Here is a 22,961-nt window from a genome sequence, read left to right as displayed (position 1 = left end):
AGCAGTCCTATCCTGTTCTCATTACTCTATCCTGTACACTAACACAGGCAGCATTAGTGTCTTTCCCCCACCACCACCCTACTACCCCTTCTCTTCCCTGCCCCCAGCCTGTTCGGTACACCCATTACCCAACCCAACAAAGATTGTTGTTCACATCAGACACACTTGCAACTGCCCCTTTGTGCCTGGAGATTACAGTGGCTATGTGTGTAAGAGTTGTGGTTTGCGTAATTTTGATTATCCGATATCTGAAAATTTCTATCATTCTTTTCCACTGTGCCTGTCTGTGACGCAGTGCCCACTCAACATTGTCAGGAGCAATCTATCCTTTCCATATTGTTGTTATGACAATAACAACAGTATGATTAGGGAACTTAAGTATAGTGAGATCAGATTTTCTCCAAAGTTCTGATTAAATCCAGGGGCAAGTCTTTTGGTTGACAGAAGGATGCAATTATAAATGCACACCCAACCTTGATACTGAGTTTTGTCAAACCATAATGTTTGCAGTTTCTTTGCATCGCAGTGGATTTGGGTTTCTACATGCAGTTTTGATTTGCATCTCAATGGATTTAGGTTCCTAGTCAACTGTGATGAATACCACCATTTGTATTAGCTTACTGATTTGATTAATGCTATTTTCCCCAAAAATCTCGCTCCTATCAGTTTCATATTTTAGTCAGCTGTCTGTATATTGTATTACGAGAGTTCCGCTGCTTTTTAGGAATGCTTTCAGCTCTGGAACTATGTTGAGTGCTTCAGCAGCTGATCACTGGGATTTTAACAGTGTCATATGTGGATGCCCCCCCCCCTTTTTTTCTCTTACACTAGTACTTGGCATATTCTACAGCTACCATTATCTGTTCTGGACAGACAAAAATAAACTTGTGTGCACTCCATAATCGGTTACCCGGGAGAAGCCCCAACTCAATCAGGGGAACATTGCAATTCTTAACTCAATGGTGGAAGTCTAGGAAATCACGGCTTATCTTTTCACACAACCTTCAAAGAATATGTTTCAAGACTTCCACTCGACCTGATGATCCTCCCACTCTTTGTTGCCGTTTCCCTAATGGGCGCCATTATTTGTTGTGTTTGAATTGTCCATACCGTTCTGTGCTTGTTTCTCCCTGACACAGGGTGCAGCATTCTTCCCTAGAACTTAAACATTTCAGGGGATGACTGTAATGCCCACTACTACCCAGACTTCCGACTTACCCCACTCACAATCAAATCGCCGAATCATGATACATCCTGTACTTCCTGTGATGGAAACAGTATCCACTGTTCTAGAGATTATTACAAATTGATGAACGCACCAAAGAATTCGGGGAGGGGGGGGGGGGGGGGTAACCTTCCAACAATGCAATTTTTAACTGCTGTCAGGTAAGGAGTCGACTGAGTGTAATAAATGATCACATGCGAGTAAAAATTTTATGTTATTGTACCTCATAACGAACGAAACTTCCACTCCTTGTGCGATCGCACTTCTCTGACTGAACGTAAAGTTATTAACTGTATGTACATAGGGTTAAAATTGCCACCATTGCAATGTACGATAACGCAGTCTCGACTTAATATTTTCGGATGAAATTTTAGTCAAGCCATTCCTCTGCTCCTCTCAATTCCTAACGCAACTCAAGGAATACTACAACCATTGATCTCCATAGTATTGAGATCTGACTAGAATTTACTATCCAGTTCCAGTAGGTCTAGATCGAATGAGCCAATGAAGTATCGATTTCTCAATCGGATATTTACGTAAGGTATACTACTTTCGTCAGTAGCTATTCACATTTTGTTAAATTAAGGTTTAACAATGTATGTTTCTATTTAAATTCGTGGAAATTTTTTAGAATGTTGAAAAAAATATTTACAATTATTGTTATTTCATATTATGTGCTTGTTCTCACTACACATGACTGACCTTTCCAGACCCCTTCACCATCTTGGGATTACAGATTCCGAACGGTAGGTAAGAAGCTCTGCCGTGTTAAATAGTGTGGTTGACGTAGTATTTGCTATCTTTCGTACCAGTGAATTAAAACTGCAATTTATGTATACAAGGTGGGAAATTTGGAAAGAACTGTTTCCCCTATTTTTTTGAAGTTTTCATCATATCCCTTAAAGGAGCAAGGTTAGAGCCGGAAATAGTAGGTGATATGTTTTTAAGGTGTTTTATGGATGATAAAGAAATGTGTGCCTCCTTTACATGTCAAGTAATTTTCTAGCTACGTAATAGTAATAATGTACTTCAATAATTACTTCCCGGGTGTTGAGGAGAGTCGTCATAGTTTGGATAGTGAGTAAAGGATGTACGTTAAATAACTTTGAAGACATGAGTGGATATTGCTCGGTATTACAAGCGGATGGTATTTCATAGAACCGTGTTTTATGGAATGTTGTTTGTATGTGTACTTCCAACTGTGACTGGCCCTTGCTGAGTGGCCAGCACCTAATTCTTGTACAGGAGTTGTCACGTTATTTTACGATGTGTACACTTAACTGACAGTTCACGGATGATGATATTGAACGTCTAAAATAAATTAAGTTTATTTGTAACGCCTTTTTTATAAATTCGCAAAACAGCGTACTTGTACATTGTACCTAAAACTCATTCGTTCACAGGTCTTACTGCGATGGCAAGTCGTTTGCTAGCATCTGCCCTTAGGGAAACGCACCTAATACAGAAAGCTGGAGTGGCGTCCTATAGAGCAAAAATTGGGAACCGAGAAATTGTAGGATATGGGTTTAACGGCCAGCCAAGTTATATGGACAGAACAGACTTCCCAATGCCAGCCATACGATTCAAGGAGACAACACCAGATATTGAGGTAAAGTAACAGTGAGTAAATATTTAATGTCCTGAGAAATTGGGTAGAAATATGACTAGGTTGGACAATTACACATGCAGATCGATTTTAATGATAATATCATTCAGTTCCAGGCAGGTGTTATGTTCCAAATTGGCTACTTTTCTCACAAGATCCTCACAGTCTTGTCTCCATTCTGAATGGTTAATTTAGTTTCATTTATATCACTGTAATTCAAATACAAAACACTCATGAGAAAATTGAGGGTTGTGGAGTGCAGTGTATATGTAAAAAGTACACACTGTAACTTTGTGCACAATGTTACATTTTTTTCATTTTCAAAAATGTGGCGACAGGGCGACAGTAAAGTTGTAGTGGTACTAGCAGTTGCCATTTGTATATTTCCAGTAATGCTCAGAACACTCTGTAGGTTACACACGATGCTTGCAGTGGACATCTGATCTGGATGAAAGTAAGCTATCGTATTTAGTTCTGTAAGGCTGATAATATCTGTACATACTTTGTGGTCTTTGATGGAAAATAGAGATATTTTTAAGCATTCTTGATTACTGTGGTCGTAATTTGATTGTGGAATTGTTAGTAGATGGCATTAATCACACAATTAATGCAAATATTGGTCTTGTTAGTCTCCAAAAATTGTTTGAAAATTAATCATCAGGTGGGTTGACTGTGTGGTGGAAATTGGGTTATGATATCTTGGTTGGGATGGCAAATAGATTTGTAGCACAGCTTGAAGTCTACATTAGGTTGAGTCTACATTAGGTTGGAAGGTGACAATTTGGTTGTGAGGTGGCGAAGCCAATGAATGTGAAAGCAAAAAATTTGCTTGTGGTAACAAATTGAAAAGTAGCAAAGCCTAATGTTTATGTCCAAGCCATAGTGAACAATGCAAGGGGGTTTCAACATCTAATTTTACTGGAAATTGTTTTGTGCATTCTGCAGTTTATAATACATCTTTCATCAAGTTGTTCATGACATATTTTACTCTGAATTGACAGTTTTCAACTCATCCATTTGATGATGTAAACTCCAAAATACACATTCAAAACAATGAAAAATTGGTTACTATTAGATGTTTTTGTTTTTGATGGAAAAATTGTTTTTAAAATTCATTTTTAATTTTCAAAGTATGTTTTGTTTCCCGTGCTTTGTGGAACATGTGATGTCTTAACTGAGTGGAAATATTTTGAAGTCTTTGTGTCCTCCAGTAGATGACAGCAAGAGTGAGTCTTCTTAGATTTTGAGTTTGTCATTGAGTCATGGGTTTGATGTAAGTAGTCTTATTATTGTAAAGTTTGGCAAAACTACAGACTATAGGTAGTGCTGATCAGTGTGCTTTTTCTTTGTTAAATGTACAATGACTTTGTGTTTTGTGTAGTAGGTGGGAGGATAGTTGTGCTGGTATTAACCAAAGAGGTGAAAGTGAAATACTGTGTCTTTTTTATTACAGATTTGGAAAGTTTTTAGGATTTGTTTTCCCCTGCTGTCTTCCATTTATTGGAATATATTGAGACCAAAGTTGTGCCCAGGTTGTGACATGAAGTTAGTTCAAATTGTTAGCAATACAGCAACTGCATATTTTATAGTTTTTTAGTAAATGCCACTTCTACTTTGTCAATTCCCTCTGTCTCCTCAAAGCTGTCATCCTCTGCAACACATTGCACATCTTTATGATATGTTAATGTCAGTTTGAGAGATTAACTACAATTTATTACTACAGAACAAGTCATCAGCAGCAACTTACTTTTTGCTTGTTTACAACCAGCTGTGGAAACATTCACTTGCGGCATTCCGGTGGAAGATAAAGCTTTCAGATATATATCTAAGATCAACTAGTAATTTCACCAATCCCTTCTGTGTAAAAGTTATATGTTCACAGTTACAGACATGGTCACCTTTATTGGCTTAGTTAGCTTCTAACATAACTTGTCATTTTTGAGCCTAAAGTAGACCTGTGGTTTTAAGACAGACCACTGTCACCATATCCATGTATATTTTTTAAGTAGTTCATTGTGACAGTTGTTAATTTTACCAACTCACATACAAACTATCATGTACTAACCTAAAGTAGGAACTGTGATGTGCCCCAAAGTAGTTTGTCACCATAGCCTCTGTTTAATGCTGATAGTTCAATATAAATGAATTGATATCATAAGAGAGATAAAGTTAATGGGGAAACAGATTTGCTGCTAAATGTTTTAGTAGCAATGTCAGGAAAGAATATGACCAGAATACTGGTAGCTGCACTGACATTATTAATTGAAAAGAGATGAATAAAACATAACTGTTTTTTAACAGTGATCAAAACTGAAAAACTATACAGATAATAGGTTTGCTATTTAGGGAAGATTAGGTCCACACATAGCTAAATGTGTTCCAGGATGTCTTAATAATCAAATCTTTGAACATAAACTGTAGGATGTAGTTATTTAAGTTATGCATTGGACCCCCCTCCCTCACTGAGCGAGATGGTGCAGTGGTTAGCACACTGGACTCGCATTCGGGTGGACAGCTGTTCAAACCCACACCCGGCCATACTGATTTAGGTTTTCCATCATTTCCCTAAATTTCTTCAGGCACAGCAGATTTCATTCCCTAATCCGATAGGACCAATGAACTCGCTGTTATCTATAGTGGAACCTTAAGTCTATGTTAGGTTGGAATGTGACATACAACAGATGGATGTCAAACAATTTTGAATGCAAAATATTGAGAAAACTGGCAAAGGCAGACCAGGAAACAATCATTCAGGAACCTTGAAGAATGATGAGCCAAGTAAGATACCAAACAATGTAGCTGCACATAAATTCTTAGTTTTTAGAATGTAGTGGCAAAAAGTGTTCCAACAGTTTATTTTGTGCTAGTACAGACACAAGTCATGTATCCTATAGTGTCCACACATTGCATCAGTGCTGTTGCAATCAGACATCATTGCACAATTTGGGTGTTCTGCTAGGAAAACTGGTAATATATATCTCTAGAGAAGATAAGTTTATGTGTAATATAAAATTTATGTGAAGATTATGGCTGTCAGTATCATTTAACTATCTTGAAATCTACTATTGTTAAGTTTGAGTGGGGAACTTTACATGGGAGAACAAAGCATTTCTATGGTTGTTGCAATAAATGCATATTACAAGAGGGGAGAGGGTGCATTCTACATGACTAAGTTTAGTTGCATTTTATTACATTTCTCAAGTAGTTAAATATTTTCACATCAGTACTAATACACATACAAAGATAATTGTTGGCCTATTGACTTACATGCTGTTGTGAATTTACTGAAGTTGTAAAAATTTGGACATTTTGTAGGCTCTACATAAATAAAGTAAGTTGTCACTGTAGTGCACTTCTGGTGTCAAAGATTTTTTCAGCTCATTCAATCTTCTTCAGTGAATTGAACTTCAAACTCATTGCTTGAATGGTTGTTCAGTCATCTACTCTCATAACTTTAAGAAAATTCTGGAATAAGCATGTAGCTGCTTGGTGAACTTCTGTTTTAGATATAGTACTGTATTATTTGATTGGTGTCACAGTCAAAAAAAAAGACTTGTATGTGTTTTCTGTAGACAGACTGATTAAATTTTGGCAGGGGTTGTCAACTTATATATGACTCAGACCAAAGATGGCAAACTATGTACCTTTAGACACGTAATCTATTTTAATCAAAACAGGAATGTGTGAAGTGCATGCCTTCATTGTGGTGTGAAAAGTGTCAAGTGCATGGACAGAGGAAGGCACTGTCTGGTGAATGTAATGTACAAGTAACGGATCTAACTACAGTTGCAGTAGTTATGCAGAGATTGCACAGTATAGACTAATATGGACAGCTGTTGCGTACCAGTCTCTGGAGTGAAGGCACAACCCCCACAACTGTAATGAGAAACAAAAATGATAAAATATGGGGTGTTGTGAATGTAACTATATTTAAATCAAACTATTGGCCATTAAAATAATTCATGGCTAGTATTACTTGCTGAATAAATCAGTTGCAACATTGATGACATCCCCAGTCTAACAAATCGGTGATGGTGTGTCTGCTTTGTGTACTCTGCTGTATTGGGGGTTTAATATAGTACCCCTCTTTGTAGAGAACAGTGTTCTCTCGTTAAACCACAGGTTCTGTGAGATTAGTTATAATCATATTAGTTTTTGTTCCTTTTACATTTAGTAGCTTCTGTTGAGGTATTGAAAAAACAGCATTTTACCATGAAACCAAGTACCATTAAGTGTTGATACTATCCATTTTTTTCCCCTTCAGTTTAGATCTTAACACCTAAAAACTTTGAAAAAACAAAGCTGCATCATTAATGACAGAACTACTAAAACAAGTAGACATAAAAAGAAGAGAACTTTTTGCAGTGATTAATAAGCTTGTTGATGAGAAGAATATATAAGGTTTCAAAATGGGACACTGTTAATGATGGAAAATTGGGTGTTGAGTAGTTGAAAAGTATTTGTTATAAAGAAAAACCAATTACAAAAGACAAAAATGTTGGTTAAGATGATACCTTTTAAAAAAAACTGCTGTAAGCAAAGTTGTTTGTTTGCAATTTTGTGATCAGTATCTGTAGTGAATACAGAATATAACTAAAGTGAAATTGTTAGTAAAAAGTGATTTGACAGTAAAAAGCCATACTTTGAACCTGGCACTATATTATGCTTCACACAAAAAAAAAGCAGCTAGAATTTTCTTGATCAAGCCTGTTCATCATCCACCAACACTCATTGAGATTGTCTTCATCTAGGTGCCTTGCAATGACTAATAGGTTAAAAAGTGATAAGTGGTCTACAGACTGTGCCATAGCCATACTTCAAGAGACAATAGAACTACATTAATCATTATCTGCAATGACATTTCGAAAGGGGAAGGTCTCTCTCTCTCTCTCTCTCTCTCTCTCTCTCTCTCTCTCTCTCTCTCTCTCGTCAGGTAGACCGTTCGCTGGGTGCAAGTCTTTTGATTTGACGCCACTTCGGTGACTTGCACGTCAATGGAGATGAAATGGTGGTGATTAGGACAACACAACAGCCAGTCCGTGAGCGAAGGAAATCTTCGACCCAGCCAGGAATCGAACCTGGGCCCTTAGGATTGATGATGTTCTCTACTCAGCTACCGGGGGCGGACTGCCTTCAGGTGTTGACATGCTGTAGCTGATGTTAGGGTGGAATGTTTCTAAGGGGGAGAGTATAATTATTTCAAGATACTCGAAGGCCTGGTGGAAGTCTTTCAGTTGGTTGCCACTTTGGTGACTTCATGTACCTGTCACCACACTCCTGTCAGGTGAAAAGGGGCCTACTGTTTATCAAGGAAGACAAACCACACAGGGTTCCTTGCAAATCTTCACACCACTGAGTGGTGATGGGTAGACAAAAACCCTCGGGCCGACTAGGATTCGATTTTTGAGGCACATGCTTTACCACTAGACGCCCAGGCCAGAGTATGAAGCAGAGTGGGAAGCGAGAAAACTTGCTTGCAAGGGACAGGACACCTGTTACCAGTTGTTTTGAGCAGTTCATGAGTGTCCTAAGTTACTAAGAGTTCTGTAGCAATGGCATCACAACCACCGAAATGCTCTAGCAGGGTGTACATCTGCATTTATACTCCGCAAGCCACCCAACAGTGTGTGGCGGAGGTCACTTTATGTGCCACTGTCATTACCTCCCTTTCCTGTTCCAGTCGCGTATGGTTTGCGGGAAGAACGACTGCCGGAAAGCCTCCGTGCGCACTCAAATGTCTAATTTTACATTCGTGATCTCCTCGGGAGGTATAAGTAGGGGGAAGCTATATATTCGATACCTCGTCCAGAAACGTACCCTCTCGAAGCCTGGACAGCAAGTTACACCGCAATGCGGAGCGCCTCTCTTGCAGAGTCTGCCACTTGAGTTTGCTAAACATCTCCGTAACGCTATCACGCTTGCCAAATAACCCTGTGACGAATTTGCCGCTCTTCTTTGGATCTTCTCTATCTCCTCAGATGATTTTCTAAGGACTCTCCCAATGAATCTCAACCTGGCACCCGCCTTACCAACAATTAATTTTATATGATCACTCCACTTTAAATCGTTCAGTATGTATACTCCCAGATATTTTGTAGAAGTAACTGCTACCAGTGTTTGTTCCGCTATCATATAATCATACAACAAAGGATCCTTCTTTCTATGCATTCGCAATACATTACATTTGTCTATGTTAAGGGTCAGTTGCCACTCCCTGCACCAAGTGCTTATCTGTTGCAGATCTTCTTACATTTCACTGCAATTTTCTAATGCTGCAACTTCTCTGTATACTACAGCATCATCCGCGAAAAGCCGCACGAAACTTCCGACACTATCTACTAGGTCATTTATATATGTTGTGAAAAGCAATGGTCCCATAACACTCCCCTGTGGCACGCCAGAGGTTACTTTAACGTCTGTAGACGTCTCTCCATTGAGAACAACACGCTGTGTTCTGTTTGCTAAAAACTCTTCAATCCAGCCACACAGCTGGTCTGATGTTCCGTAGGCTCTTACTTTGTTTATCAGGCAACAGTGCAGAACTGTATCGAACGCCTCCCGGAAGTCAAGGAAAATGGCATCTAACTGGGAGTCTGTATCTAATATTTTCTGGGTCTCATGAACAAGTAAAGCAAGTTGGGTCTCACACGATCGCTGATTTTGGAATCCATGTTGATTCCTACAGAGTAGGTTCTGGGTTTCCAGAAATGATATGATACGCGAGCGAAAAACATGTTCTAAAATTCTACAACAGATCGATGTCAGAGATATAGACCTACAATTTTGTGCATCTGCTTGATGACCCTTCTTGAAAACTGGAACTATCTGTGCTCTTTTCCAATCATTTGTAACCTTCCGTTCCTCTAGAGACTTGCGGTACACGGCTGTTAGAAGGGGGGCAAGTTCTTCCGAGTACTCTGTGTGGAATTGAATTGGTACCCCATCAGGTCCAGTGTGTTGGTATGCTGTGATTATTTAATTACATTGGAACATGTATAGATATTTTCAGTTAATAGATTTGGTATGGCCTTTTGAAAGTAGGAACTTGATTGAATTAACTAGATAGTATTAGCCAAAATTGCTAAAAGTATTTCTGTAATCCTGTGTGCTGTGTTTTAGGCTCTGCGACAGAAGGAAAAGGGTGACTGGAGGAAATTAAGCATTGAAGAGAAAAAAGCTCTCTACAGGGCAAGCTTTTGTCAAACATTTGCAGAAATGCAAGCACCTACAGGAGAGTGGAAATCTATTATTGGATTTACTCTCATTGGGGTCTCCCTTTCATTGTGGATTTACATGGCAATGAAACTATGGGGTAATTGTTGTTTTGCATTATGCTGACTTTCATGGTTTTATTGATTTTTTTGTTATTAATTTGTTGTTCATTTCTTCCAGTGTACAAGCCTCTGCCATCAACATTTACTGAGGAGCGCCGGGAAGCCCAGCTCAGGAGAATGATTAACTTGCAAGTGAATCCTGTTGAAGGTCTGGCTTCCAAGTGGGATTATGAAAAGAATGACTGGAAGAAATGAACATTTTGATTGTTATTAGCTTCTGTCATGTAGTGTAAAGATATGGACGGATTCCCTTGAAATTCAATGTATAGTAAGCCAGAGTGGAGAATTATAACAAATGTTCCACACGGGTGATGTTTTATTTGTGTACACAAATATTACTTTAAAGATGCAAATTAATACAGTATGTCTGCTGGACAAATGTTGAATATTTTGTGTCTGCTGAGATTGATTGTTGCATGATTTGAATTAGTATAAAAAAATCAGCTGTTCCTATAAAAAAAAAATAGGCAATAAAATTGTTTTAATCACTTGATTTAATTTTTGCAGAAAGCTTAAGAATTTTGACTATATGATATGGAAATTGTGCAGTAAGAATTATCGGTGCAGATTTACTTTGTCAGTTGTAACTTAAAAGTGTCATCAGTTATTGCTCTACTAATATCTAATTTCATGTGAAGTTTATTAATCTCCATATTGGTGCATGGCTGGTTATGTCTGAGTAATATTCTGAGACAGTTATTTGTGGGGTGTGGGCTGTGAATTGTGCTCTTTTGTTGTTCACATTATTCTAGTCACTAATGTATGTTGTATTACAAACTTCAGGAAAAATATTATGTGAATTCTGGAATCTAGTGTCATTGCAAAATGATGATCAGTACTTCCCCATCAATTTGCATGATAATGGGTATGTCATTGCTGCTCCAAAAAACTGTCACTGGTGTGGATGCCTTATTAATCATAAACAATGTGTAGAAAATTAAGAAACAAATGTTGCACTGTATTTATTAAAATCAGCCTCTTCAGTGTTGTCTGTTCTCTAGTTAAATATACACATTGCAACATTCAAAGCTTATTGCAGGTACTGAAACCAATTAAAAAGAAAGGTAGCATTCTTATGTGATGAAGTCCTATGTGTATACTGTGACCTCTGCAGACTGGATGTTAAACATCAACAGCAATGTGCAGGAAACTAGTATGGAAAGGTTTACTGCTGAGAAAAGTTATTATATAACTTTACAATTAGTAACTGTGGTATATTTTTTGACATTGACTCACTGTTTGACAATATTCCTTTATTAGTTCTGCATTGGTGCCAAAACTATTAAATTCTTTTTTAGTGCTGTGATTTATCTGATACACTGGCAGCTGATTTAAATGCAGTATTACAAACTAGTTTACATAGCTGTGGAACTGCAGTTTTCCATTTGTAAAAACCTGATTTTCTCACAGATGTTAACCAGGTTTAATCATTCACTTAAAATTTAAAGTTGGCAGTAAAATAAAAGTTCCTACAGACAGTGCTTCCTTAATTTAAACTATAAAATTTCATAGGGTCTCTTTTTCCCACCCCTGCCCCGATTTGACATAATATGGTAGGATTTTGTAGCATTTGAATATGAAGAGGTAATTACACTACAGTTGTACTGTTCTTTTGAAGTGAGTGTTGTATTAAATTGGAGTGATGCTGAGCTAGATAGAATTTTAAATACTTGAAGGTTTTTGTCAAATACATTAAAAACCTGTATAAAGAGGTGTGATGTAAAGGAATGAGGTGGAAGGTTCACAGCAAGAATTTGTGTGCGCAAGACCAAACAAAACTGCCTTAGAATATTTGAAATTGTTTTTAGTTTTGTTTTTCCATCTGTGAGCCTCCACATTGTTTTGACACATACTTAGCATTTCATCTTGCTGAAACAAGTTCTTTAGGAGCTGCTGTTATCATTAGTATATAGCACAAGAGGTATCTCCAGAAAGTGTTCATAGATTCGGTGACCTACATACTGTGAGTTCAGAACATTGTCAATGGAAAGTGTAGGCTCAGATTAAAGTTGCACTGCAATTTATTTAGACCTGTGTAGTTGACAATCTTTATAAACAGGGTGTAAACGACCCGGGAGATCCGGGGAAAACCCGGGAATTTTTTCATCTGGGAGAAAACTGGGAATTTTTTAGAATTCCGGGAATTTTTCATTGTTTTTGTTTCCAGTTAAATTTTTGTAATTTTGGCTGGTAAGAACCGATACTCTAACAAAGGCTATTAAGGGCGCTGATGACCTCGATGTTGAGCGCCCATAAACCCCCAACACAAAGGCTATTACTGCATCCCGCTACTGCAGAATAATACTGCAGCAATAAAACATGAATGAGCGAAGAAACGAAAATAAAACTTAAATAGCAAAGTAAATGTGCCATATACAGCAACAAAACACAGTGCTCATACAAGAGTCTACCCTAGCAAAATGTCAAAGGCTTTAGGAAGACTATACAATGTTCCTAACAACAAATTGCCTCCGATGAGCATGACGTCAACTCTGTTTACATGAGATTCGTTTTAGCAGCGCATGCACAGTTGAGTGGTACTTTCTCCCGTGTCTGGCTACAGAAATGTGGCTGTTGGCTGTGTAAGCAGTCGCAGCAAGCAGCTAGTGCTACCGGGAAAATTTTTACTGGAGTGCCCAAGCTGCCAGATTCTTGCATGCGCAGCAGGCCCAGTTCTAGAAGGGGGGGGGGGGGGGCAAATTCATACTCTTGAGGGAAAAATCCTCGTTTCACAAAGCGACTAGCATCCAGCGCACGTTAGTCTATAGATTATTCATATGACTTTGAAACGCACCCCTGTCGGTTTTGAACATTTTGAACACATTCTAAGTTGATTTCTGAATGAATCGTAAGTTGAATGCGTGCATAGTGTACATGTCGTCTCTGTCAGTCGCATGGAGACACAAACTTTCCTACAGACAAAAGGTGCTACACGAGCTGAGCGGAGTAAGGCCGAAAGGATGAATACCAACCGCTGTCTGATTGTGTGGTTGATTGGGTTTGCAAATGATGAGTGTTGTTATAATTACTAGCTAAGTCCATATATTCATACTACAGGAGTGGAAATAAACGAATAACAGGTAAGAAAGATTACGTATTACCTTCTCGTTGTATCCAAGAAAATGAAATTTTGACAGAAAATTTTTGGCCAGATCGCTATACTAATAAGGGCCAGTTGTACAATCCCCGGCTAACAGCAGCTTTAAATTCTATTCTGGAAGAAGCGCGGCAAACGCGTTGGAGCAACGCCTAACCGAAGAATTATCGCGGGATAACTAAATAGGCGGTTCTGGCAGAGTTAGTGAAGTTAACCTGCGTAGAAGCCTTGACATTGGCAGGAATAGTTACAGAATTAGTGATAACACTGTTTGTTAGAACGAGGAAGGAGAAGAAACGGGGACATCACACAAATTATGGAACAATATGACGATTCCAAGTTTGTATAAAAATTTCGTACTACTACTTTTTGATCTCATACTTGAGAAACTGGAGCATATGAATGAAGTGTGAAACTTATTTCCTAACGTAAGGCTTTTTGCTTGTAGTAGTCCTAATAGGCATTTGATATTGGTACTTTGTGAATTGTATTCTGTCGTTACAAAAAAGACCGTTTGTGCCAAAACAGTCTCGTTTATTTGGCGTGTATTACAATTGTTGCAGTATTAGAAAGGCCTATTTTGTTTTATCTAGCAGACATTGACAAAATAGACGTAATCAGATCGGGAAACCACACCAGTCTTGGATCCTATTGGCATTAACAGCTTTTTCAGTATTCGAAGACGACATTTCGACTTTTCATGTAGCAAAACATTTGATGAGGTAATAGATTCTTTCACAGAAAGGAAAGCACGCTACGTATAGCTGTAGCAAGATTAGAGAGAAAAAAATTCTAGGAGCTAAGGACTGACGAAATGTGTATTGTCTTGTTTGTCTCATGTCTTTACTTGATTTATGTATCCTATATTTAATTTTATGTCACACAAAGCAGCAAATTGTTAGCTGATTGGGAATAAAGAGTGCAAATTTTCTGAAGAGGTATATATATAAAAGAGGGACAGGATGTCAAACCGACCGACTGTATGCAGGAGAGGCACCACAGGACATTTTAATTTCCACTGTCCTGAATATGGTTTGATGGCATCCATTACAAAATATACACGTTTCAGTAACACAGAGCGAAGTACAGTGACTTGCGGCAGAAGAATGCACTTCTGGCACACTTAAGACCAAATAACATGTTTTAAGCATCAGACTCTTCAGAAAGATGTGAACTACAAAATGAACATATTTTTGAAAATTCGATTTTTTTAAAATGTTCGACATCCTATCTCAAACACTCGAGGGAGTGGCGGGGTATTGTGCCGGTTCGGAAATATCGTAGATCTGGGGCTGATGCACAGAGAAGTCTCAGTTACAGTGGGGAAGTGGGTAGTCTCCATGTGACCTGTGTTTACATTTAGTGATTGTGCTGTTTCCTCTTCGTTTACTGCTCTCATGTCAAATGAAAACAAAACAGATTTCTGATTTCCACCTTTCTGACAGTCAAGCATTAATTGCCTTGCAGCACAATGAAGTTATTTTTGTCAGTTTGCTAAATAAATTTTCTTTTATTAATCGTTTCTGCTGAGGCAGACAATATATTTGAAACGAAGTGTTTAATTCCACACACACTGTTCGCTGCATTTCAAGTGCACGTTTTCAACTTCTAGCACGTATGGCATTATGCCATAATAAAGAACCAATATTTTTAATATGGGTCACGGAATTCTGATGCTCTTGGAGTATCCTTTGATGTCTTGTTTCTTTTATGACATAATGTACGATTTTTTAATGTTTAACACGTACGAGCATATGGGCTCCCTACAACATCGTAGCAGCGCAATCGCGGTGACGCCTGTCGTCTGGCGCTCTGTGGCAACTGCGGAAACAAACCTATTTCTAACATGTCGCGGTAAAATATTCCGAATGGTGGTTTGAAAAGCGTTACCATCAAAGTACCATTCTGGCCGTTACAACAGAGCTATGTACGATGAGCGTTTGACTCTCATTTAAAAATCAACTCTTTGATGACGAGCCATTCAGATGAATTTCGAGCCCAGAAAGCCATTCAGATGAATTTCGAGCCCAGAAGATCAGACATGTATGTCGTTATTAAAAAATTTACGGGCACATGTATGTGACATATCTTAAATTGTAATATGCGCATAAAAGACCAACATTGTATGTGAAAGCTTAGCTTCTCTTGTAGCGTATTGATCTTACAGATCAATATCATATATGATAGTTTTGCGTTTCGTGTAGCAACACTATGTATATTAATTTAAACCATTAACTTTTTCTGTTTGTGCGTTCGCGCTAGTTAACAGTGATGTTGTTGTTGGATGACTACATCACGTGTCCTAATCTCTGAATACCCGCTGTCATCGGTTGGCGAGATCACGTGACATGAGCTATGACTGGCTTACAAAGGCGCATCACAATCTCGATTTCAATGCATACATGTTGCTGCACATAAAAGATCTTTCCAACACGCGTTTTTTTTCCCCCCTGTGTTTAGTTTTCTAAAGCGCCGGGAAATTCTACTCCCGTGTATAAAACCACAATCATTCAAAGGACTTATAAGTTATAAAGTTCCGAGAGAAAATATACTGTCAGTAAACAGGGGAAAAGTATGTTTTCACCCGGGAGAAAGTGTATTTTTAACTGGGAAATCCGGGAGAAATCTGGGAATTTTTGTTCCTTGTCCACGTATACACCCTGTTAAAGGATAAATTGTGGAGGCACGACTTAGTGAAATGAGGTCAGTGAGATGAGATGTAAAAGTGCAAATAAGGAATTTATGTCCTGTGTGTTGAGGAATAAATCTAGGACCTAAAATTAAAGTCATCATATCAGAAAGTTGCAACCTTGATTAATGACGGCTATAGGGTAGATGAAAGATGGGGCAGTGCTACAGAAATGGCATGCATTCAGGTTTTCACAGTTTCCAACACTTACATTCTGAGATATTCGGTCAGTTTCATATTCAGCACCATTTTCCTCCTGTGTATTCTCGGTATAAATCTATTAAATCAGCTACACTATTGACAAATAATATTTTTGCAATTCATCAGCAGAATAAATGCCTGTGCTAACACTTAATGAGAGTCAACCAGGAACTCATAACTACATAGTTTTGGTAACAAATTTGTAAAGGGTTTAAAGCGATTGTAGAACTGCCTGAAGCCGTAGAATTCACTACAGGTGAGTGGCTATTAGTTCAAGGTCAGTATTTTGTCAATAACGTCAGAATTAACCTGAAAATAAAAATAGCTGTGTTGAATAGGGAACTTGGTGTGGTTCTTTCTGATATTTGATGTGAACAGAAGATGTTTATTTTAAAATCTTTGTTGTGAATATGTAGATCAAAAGTTGTACCTGTATCTTTTAATCAAATACTGCATTAAAATGGTGTGGCCATGTACATATGTAAATTACACATAAATAGCTAACACACAGTACCGTTCACTTTTAAATGGTGAGGCCTTGTTTTATTTAGGTACAAAGTAAATGCTTGGTTGCCCCCATCAATTCAAAATTTTTTAGAGTTAAGTTGTTCTCAACGTAAGTTTAATTACGTTAGTGTAAGTTTTAGGGAAATATCATAAAACCATGTAAAAAGTGTGTTTGTGTTATTCGTACAGTCGTAATTTTCAGCCTACATTTATGTGGGAGAATCATATGAAAATAGTACTGTAAGTTTTGTTTTAATTTGTTTCATTGTATCTAGGTGTAAAATCAATCGATCATGTGTAGATATTCCAGCAGATTAGTTAAATGGTTGTGTTTCGCAAAAATTGAAGGAGTGTTTCATGATAATTGTGGGTTATGGTTTAATTGGGGCGATTGCAGTGGGGAAGAGAATCGGGTGATTAGTGGTGCTCGCTCTTCCATGGAATTGTACGTTATACTGGCAAAACAAGAAACAGGAGGTGAAGGTTTGTGCCCTTTAGGCATCATTAATCATGGTAATTGAACGGAGACATCTGCATGGGATAAAAGTGAAGGGTTGCTGGGAACAAACAGTGAGCAAAGGGCAAATGGAGACATCTTGTTACCAACTTTAAAATTCAGTTAAACGACATATTTAACTTGCTACCAGAATTAAAGGGAAGGAAGAACCTCATTGAGATTTAGAGAAATGTACGGTGCAGTAGAACAGTGTTAAGAAATTTGAATGGAAGAGGGAAAGAGTTCTGCTGCTAGGTAGCACCCATGAGATGGAGAGGGGGTTGTAGGCCAGCTATAGGGGAGGGGGAATTAGATGCAGACTACAAGGTCACAAATCTTTTGAAACAAAGTGCTAGACTTACCCAGGTAACAGAAAGCTTTGGACAAATGTTAAGAATTTTAACAAAGAAGAGTTATTGATGGTAGGTGGTGCTTGGAAACAGTCTGGCTAAAAATGAAAAATATGGCATTAGAAGTAAACTGAACAAAATAGCAGCATCAACTGAGCACATAGGTGTGGTTTTTGTGGAGGTTCTGTGGCAAAGTGACCAGTCTTGGCTTAACTGTGCATAAAACCCTTACATGGAGCTGAGAGGGCCTTCACATGGGTGCAAAATCTTGTAGGTGCTGTTCTAGCAGTTGATATAGGAAGATGGGGATATACTTCTCATTGTGTGTTATACCTGAATCAGAATAAGGACAAGTTAGCAGAACTGTTCGCAGGAAACAGAAGAGGGACCCCTAGCACGCAAAGGCAAATCGCTGTTATATGAGTCAGGTGAGAAACTGACAGTAGGACAATAGGAAATTAAACTGACTGACTCTCAGTTCATCTTCTAATAACAGAGGGAAAAAATGAGTCAGCATGCTTCATTGGAATGTTAGGGGGTAACAAATAAGTTAAATCAGAATGAAAACATGGTCCAAGTAGGGTGTAATCAGTTCATTAACCACGCAATTGGCTAATTTCAACTGTGGGTCATCTTCAAGCACATGTTTTAAGTTTCACACTTCATTTCACATTTAGCAGAAAAAAGTGCTTTAAACTGACCCACCATTGTAATTATTGGTTTTTCCATTGTTTGATTAGTCTCTGTGCAGTTCGGAAACACACTTGAAGAAAACAGTGACCCCCAATTAATTGCAAAACTATTGAAGATTCTAGAGGTAGTTTAACAGTGTTGACTGTTGTGAAGTTTACAATGAACCTAATATTAACTCTCAGTTCAACAAATTTCTTAATAAGTGTCAACCCCCTTTTTTTTTTTTTTTTTTTTTTTTTTTTTTTTTTTTTTTTTTTTTTTAGTGTAAGAAACATGTCTCCAGCTACACTGGAACGTGCAGCTACAGATATGAAGTGGCAAGATGTGTATTCCACACCCCGCTTTGGTAATGTCAAACTTCAGTCGTTCGGGTCTAATTTCCCTTTGGCTTGGTTAACATACGCAGTGCAGGTGTTTACGTCATGGAGTCCATGCCAGCAGTGACAAGTACGTAATCACAGTTGCACAATTAGAAGCAGCAGTGACAGAAGAAATAGAGGATGTTTTACCACAAAATTGGTACACACCACTAAAGGAGGTGGTTATACAACACTATACAATGTCACTGGGGTTTTGACTGCAGAAGGTTTCTTATGACAAGTAGCTAGGTAACCAGTCCCCATCTGAAATGTTGTGAGCCTTACCCGCTTTAACTGGTCCTGATCTACTTCCTGAACAGTCACTACATGTGGTGTGATTCAGTGAGTTACCTGTTTGTATTTGTGCAGTTGTGGTAACCCAAGAAGATTTATCGTTGCAGGCATTGGCGTTGGCAGAGAAGGCTGACACGATAGTGAACATCCTGTCTGAATGCCAGTAGACATTCTGAAATTGAGATTATGACTGACTGTGGTCACAGAACACATGTTAAAGTAGCAAGTGCTGCCACAAGCAGTGAAATGCATATGAGGAGTGCAGATGTGCACATGCAGGAGCAAAGGGGGGAATAGTCTGAAGATGAACTCGCATGCTTGAACTTTTGAGTTGTTGTCACAGCAGCTCAAATTCCAATGCTGTTACAAGCTTACTCCCCAGTGGTGGACTGAGTGCTGGAAAGAAGATCAGCGTAGACTTGGTGTGGCTGTTCACCAATGGCCCGGGTATTACAGGTGTTTTGGTGATGCAGTTCATGAGGGCACCACTCCTTGCTGTTTCCCAAGACATAGACAGATGTCTAGAGGACTCCGATGTTCATAAACAATGTGTGCAGTCACATCTAAACGATGAAAGGCAGTATGCAAATGCTACACAGTCAGCACTGCACCAGCACACAGGTTATATATGTACGACTGCTTGTGCGGTAGAAGCAGCTTCCTTGTGAATTCAGAGTCTGAAGCGAGTGTTTACCCCAAATGGCTGAGTGTTGTACCTGTCACACCAACATAGCATATTCTCACTGCAGTGAACAATTTGTGCATTGAAACTTATGGTGAAGAGAGAATTACAGTGGATTCGAGTCTTCAGTAGAAGCAGTTTTTTCTCATTTTCAGTTGCCTCCAGCTATGGTCAACTGTCATTTAAATACAGTGAGCTGCAGTGCCATTCCATCAACTGTGTCATCTGTGCTGGTAAATGAAGTCGATTGTGCCTGTACAACAGTATGCAAACCAACCAGGTGTGTAGCAAGATGCCAACAGAAACTACTTCTGTAGTTGATGACGATCTTTTTGGCCACACACTTCAAGAATGTCCAGTGCTCACCTGTCCAACTGCCACCAATGGGAAGTGTCACCACTTGACAATGCACCATATCTGCTCCCCCCTTGACCAACATGTCACAGCCCATCGGAGGTGGTTTCCGTCTCACAAGTACTTGGCAGTGCAAGCCTGTTTCGGAGAGCTGTTAAAAGCGGGTATTGTGACTAGATCGATAGCCCTTTGGCATCTCCACTACACATTATGTGCAAACAAGACGGCTCCTAGTGATTATGCAGGGATTACAGGGCACTTAATGCCCACACAATTCCTGAGCGTTAACCTGTGCCTCATGTTACTGACTTAAACAGTGCCATCATTCGTATTCCAGTGTTAAGTGTGGTTGATTGGAAAAAGGCATTTTTGCAACTTCTGGTGGTGCTGGATGACATTAAAAAAACTGTTGTAGTGACGTCTTTTGCGCTTTTTCAATAGGTTTATACCTTTTGGATTCGGGTACACTGCACAGATGTGGCACTGTTTTATGCATGAAGTGTTGTGCAGGTTGCCATTACTATTGTTACATGGATAATATCATCATATTTTCATCTACAGTTGAAGAGCATTTGATTCACCTGTGGCAGCTTTTTCAGTGCCTGCAGGAGTATAGTGTAGTTATTAATATTGCAAAGAATATTTTTGGGAAACGAGGTGCAATTTTTGGGGTATGTAGTCTCATCAGCCAATATGTCACCACTTCCTGAATGTGCTGCAGCAGTGCAAGATATATTCCTTTGCTGATAACTTACAGAGGATTGTCTAGATTTTTTGGAATGTTAAATTACTACTGGTAACACCCAGGTATGGCAAATTAGTTGGAACCACTTACCACACTGTTCTCATGCGAGCATAGAGTCTGTAAGTAGAAGATACCTTGGACTTCAGTAAGTGAAGCACCATTTCATAGAGTCAAGCAATATTTGACACAAGCGACACAGCTAGCTTACCCACACATTTGTGCCCCATTCGCTCTAATGGTAGATGCGAGCCAAAATGCAGTCAGTGCAGCAGTGCAACAGACGGTGGACCGTTGATGGCAACTGCTCACCTTTTACTCACAGGACTTTATACCACAGCAGAAGAAATGAAGTGCTGTTGGTAGCAAGCTGCTGGCATTTTACAGAACTGCTAAACATTTTTGATCATCAATGGAAGGAAGACATTTTATGGTTTTTACTGACCAGAAACCACTGACTTCTTTTTTCCAATGTGCAGGGGATCATGACTCATTTCGGCATTATAGATAATCGGAATAGACAGCCCAATTTACCCCAATGTGCATCACATTTCAGGTAGAGATGTCACAGTTTGTTTGTCAGGAAATTGTGCCAGTGTACAGGCAGTGCCATGGACTGAGACAGTGGCAAAGCAAGAGGAGGACACAGTGATGCATGACCCTGCAACATATTTCTGTTTCATATTGTGCGAAGACTATTTGCTGTGACACACCCTGGTGCAGACAACATCCACACATGCCCACAGTTTTTTTCCAAACATTACATAACCTGGCTCGAGTAACAGCAAAATTAGTGGCAAGCAAGATGGAATGGCCAGGAACCCAGGAGGATTGTCACGAGTGTACATGCTCCTGCTTCAGTTGCCAGTGCAGCAAAGTTGGTGGAATTATCTTCACACCAGTTGTGCATTTTCCAATGTTAGAAGCAAGAATTTCACACATGTGGACAAAATAGGACTGTTACCCTATTTGAATGATCACCGCTTTCTAGTTACTGTAGTGAATCATTTCATGAGAACAAGAAACGAACGACATAAGACTAACCAGGTGGAACAATCCCACATACTCTGGCTCAGTGAAGTATTTAGGAGCACATCTTGACAAACACTTCAAGGAGCATTTTCTCCAGGGGGGAAAAAAAAAGAGAGAGAGAGAGAGGCAACAAAGACAGTCACTAAGCAGCCCAATTCAAGGATGATTCCATGGTTGCTTGGTTGCAACAGCCATTTGCACCTATAAGATGTTCATCTGACCAATCCTGGAATATGCCTCTGCACCACTAGCCCGACTACCTTGCACGACCATATCCAAACTGTACTCGATGGAATGAAGACTTATCCAAAGTGTTCTGAAACTTGTTACTTTAGAGCACACTCCGACATTTTCTTCGAATCAGCAGGGATCACCTCAATATGAACACATTTTGTAAAACTAAAAACTGAGATCAGCTGTGTCCAGTACATTCTCACCAACAGTCATTAGAGAATGAACACACCTATCATAGCCCCGCCCCCCTCCTGAGCATTATACAAAAAATGCTCAAAATATATCCTGATATCAGAAAAAAAACACACTCTCACTCTCACTCTCTCTCTCTCTCTCTCTCTCTTTCTCTCATAGCGAGTATCCCTGCCCCAGACCATCTACTAGGGACCAGAGCCAGATCCAAATGTGAAAGAAGTTGTTTACATACATGCAAAAATGAACTACAACAATGACGAAATGAAATGAAATGATCATATGGCATTGTTGGCCGGGAGGGGGATGCGGCGAAGTTTGGCCGCCGTATTGCAAGTCCTTTTTAGTTGACGCCACTTCGGCGATTTGCGAGTCAATGATGATGCAACACTGACTGCACAACAATGTAGCTTAGTCTCAGTCTGAGAACAACAGACTACCTGCCAGATCATCTAGGAAAAAGTATACATCATTGCCCTAAAAGCCACATTCTGACCATCAGAGACCAACTGTTGAACCTCAGAAATATTTGTAAACATCAAATACAATCTCAAAAGATAAAAGTGTTCAATCAGGTGGTGTAAACCATTGCACAGATCCAAAACAATGGTTAAGTTACCAACAACAGCAGACGAAAATGAAATACTGGTTTCACCCATCATGAATTATGTTCATATCTATTAAGGTATTAAAAATAGTATAAAATCAAACAAACCAGTAATTAGCTTTTGCTAGTAAATCAATTGAAAACCTAGTTTTAGCTAGTAATAATTAAGATGGGGGAATAATAACGATATAAATTTGGACAAAAAAGCATACCCAAGGTGCGGCTAATAAATTAATTGTAAACTTAGCTCAAGTTCTAGCCATAAGA

The 22,961-nt window shown here is 38.9% G+C and overlaps 1 protein-coding gene across 3 annotated transcripts; it reads left to right on the top strand.

Annotated features, from left to right (window-relative positions):
* The first annotated feature begins 1,816 nt into the window (after positions 1–1,816).
* Positions 1,817–10,658, top strand: LOC126416093 (cytochrome c oxidase subunit 4 isoform 1, mitochondrial). 3 transcript variants are annotated; one of them, XM_050083586.1, is made up of 4 exons: positions 1,817–1,971; positions 2,629–2,834; positions 9,951–10,143; positions 10,224–10,658. In XM_050083586.1, exons 2-4 carry the CDS (start codon positions 2,640–2,642, stop codon positions 10,358–10,360), a joined length of 525 nt encoding a protein of 174 aa, XP_049939543.1. In that variant the 5' UTR covers positions 1,817–1,971; positions 2,629–2,639; the 3' UTR covers positions 10,361–10,658. The 3 variants fall into 3 exon arrangements, with proteins under 3 accessions (XP_049939543.1, XP_049939545.1, XP_049939544.1); XM_050083588.1 differs by having other exon boundaries at positions 1,951–1,975; XM_050083587.1 differs by lacking the exon at positions 1,817–1,971 and adding an exon at positions 2,000–2,137.
* Positions 10,659–22,961: the final 12,303 nt, after the last annotated feature.

This window comes from Schistocerca serialis, chromosome 8 (genome assembly GCF_023864345.2).
Source record: "Schistocerca serialis cubense isolate TAMUIC-IGC-003099 chromosome 8, iqSchSeri2.2, whole genome shotgun sequence".
NCBI classification, from domain to species: domain Eukaryota; kingdom Metazoa; phylum Arthropoda; class Insecta; order Orthoptera; family Acrididae; genus Schistocerca; species Schistocerca serialis.
This window is presented reverse-complemented; position numbering and strand designations above follow the sequence as displayed.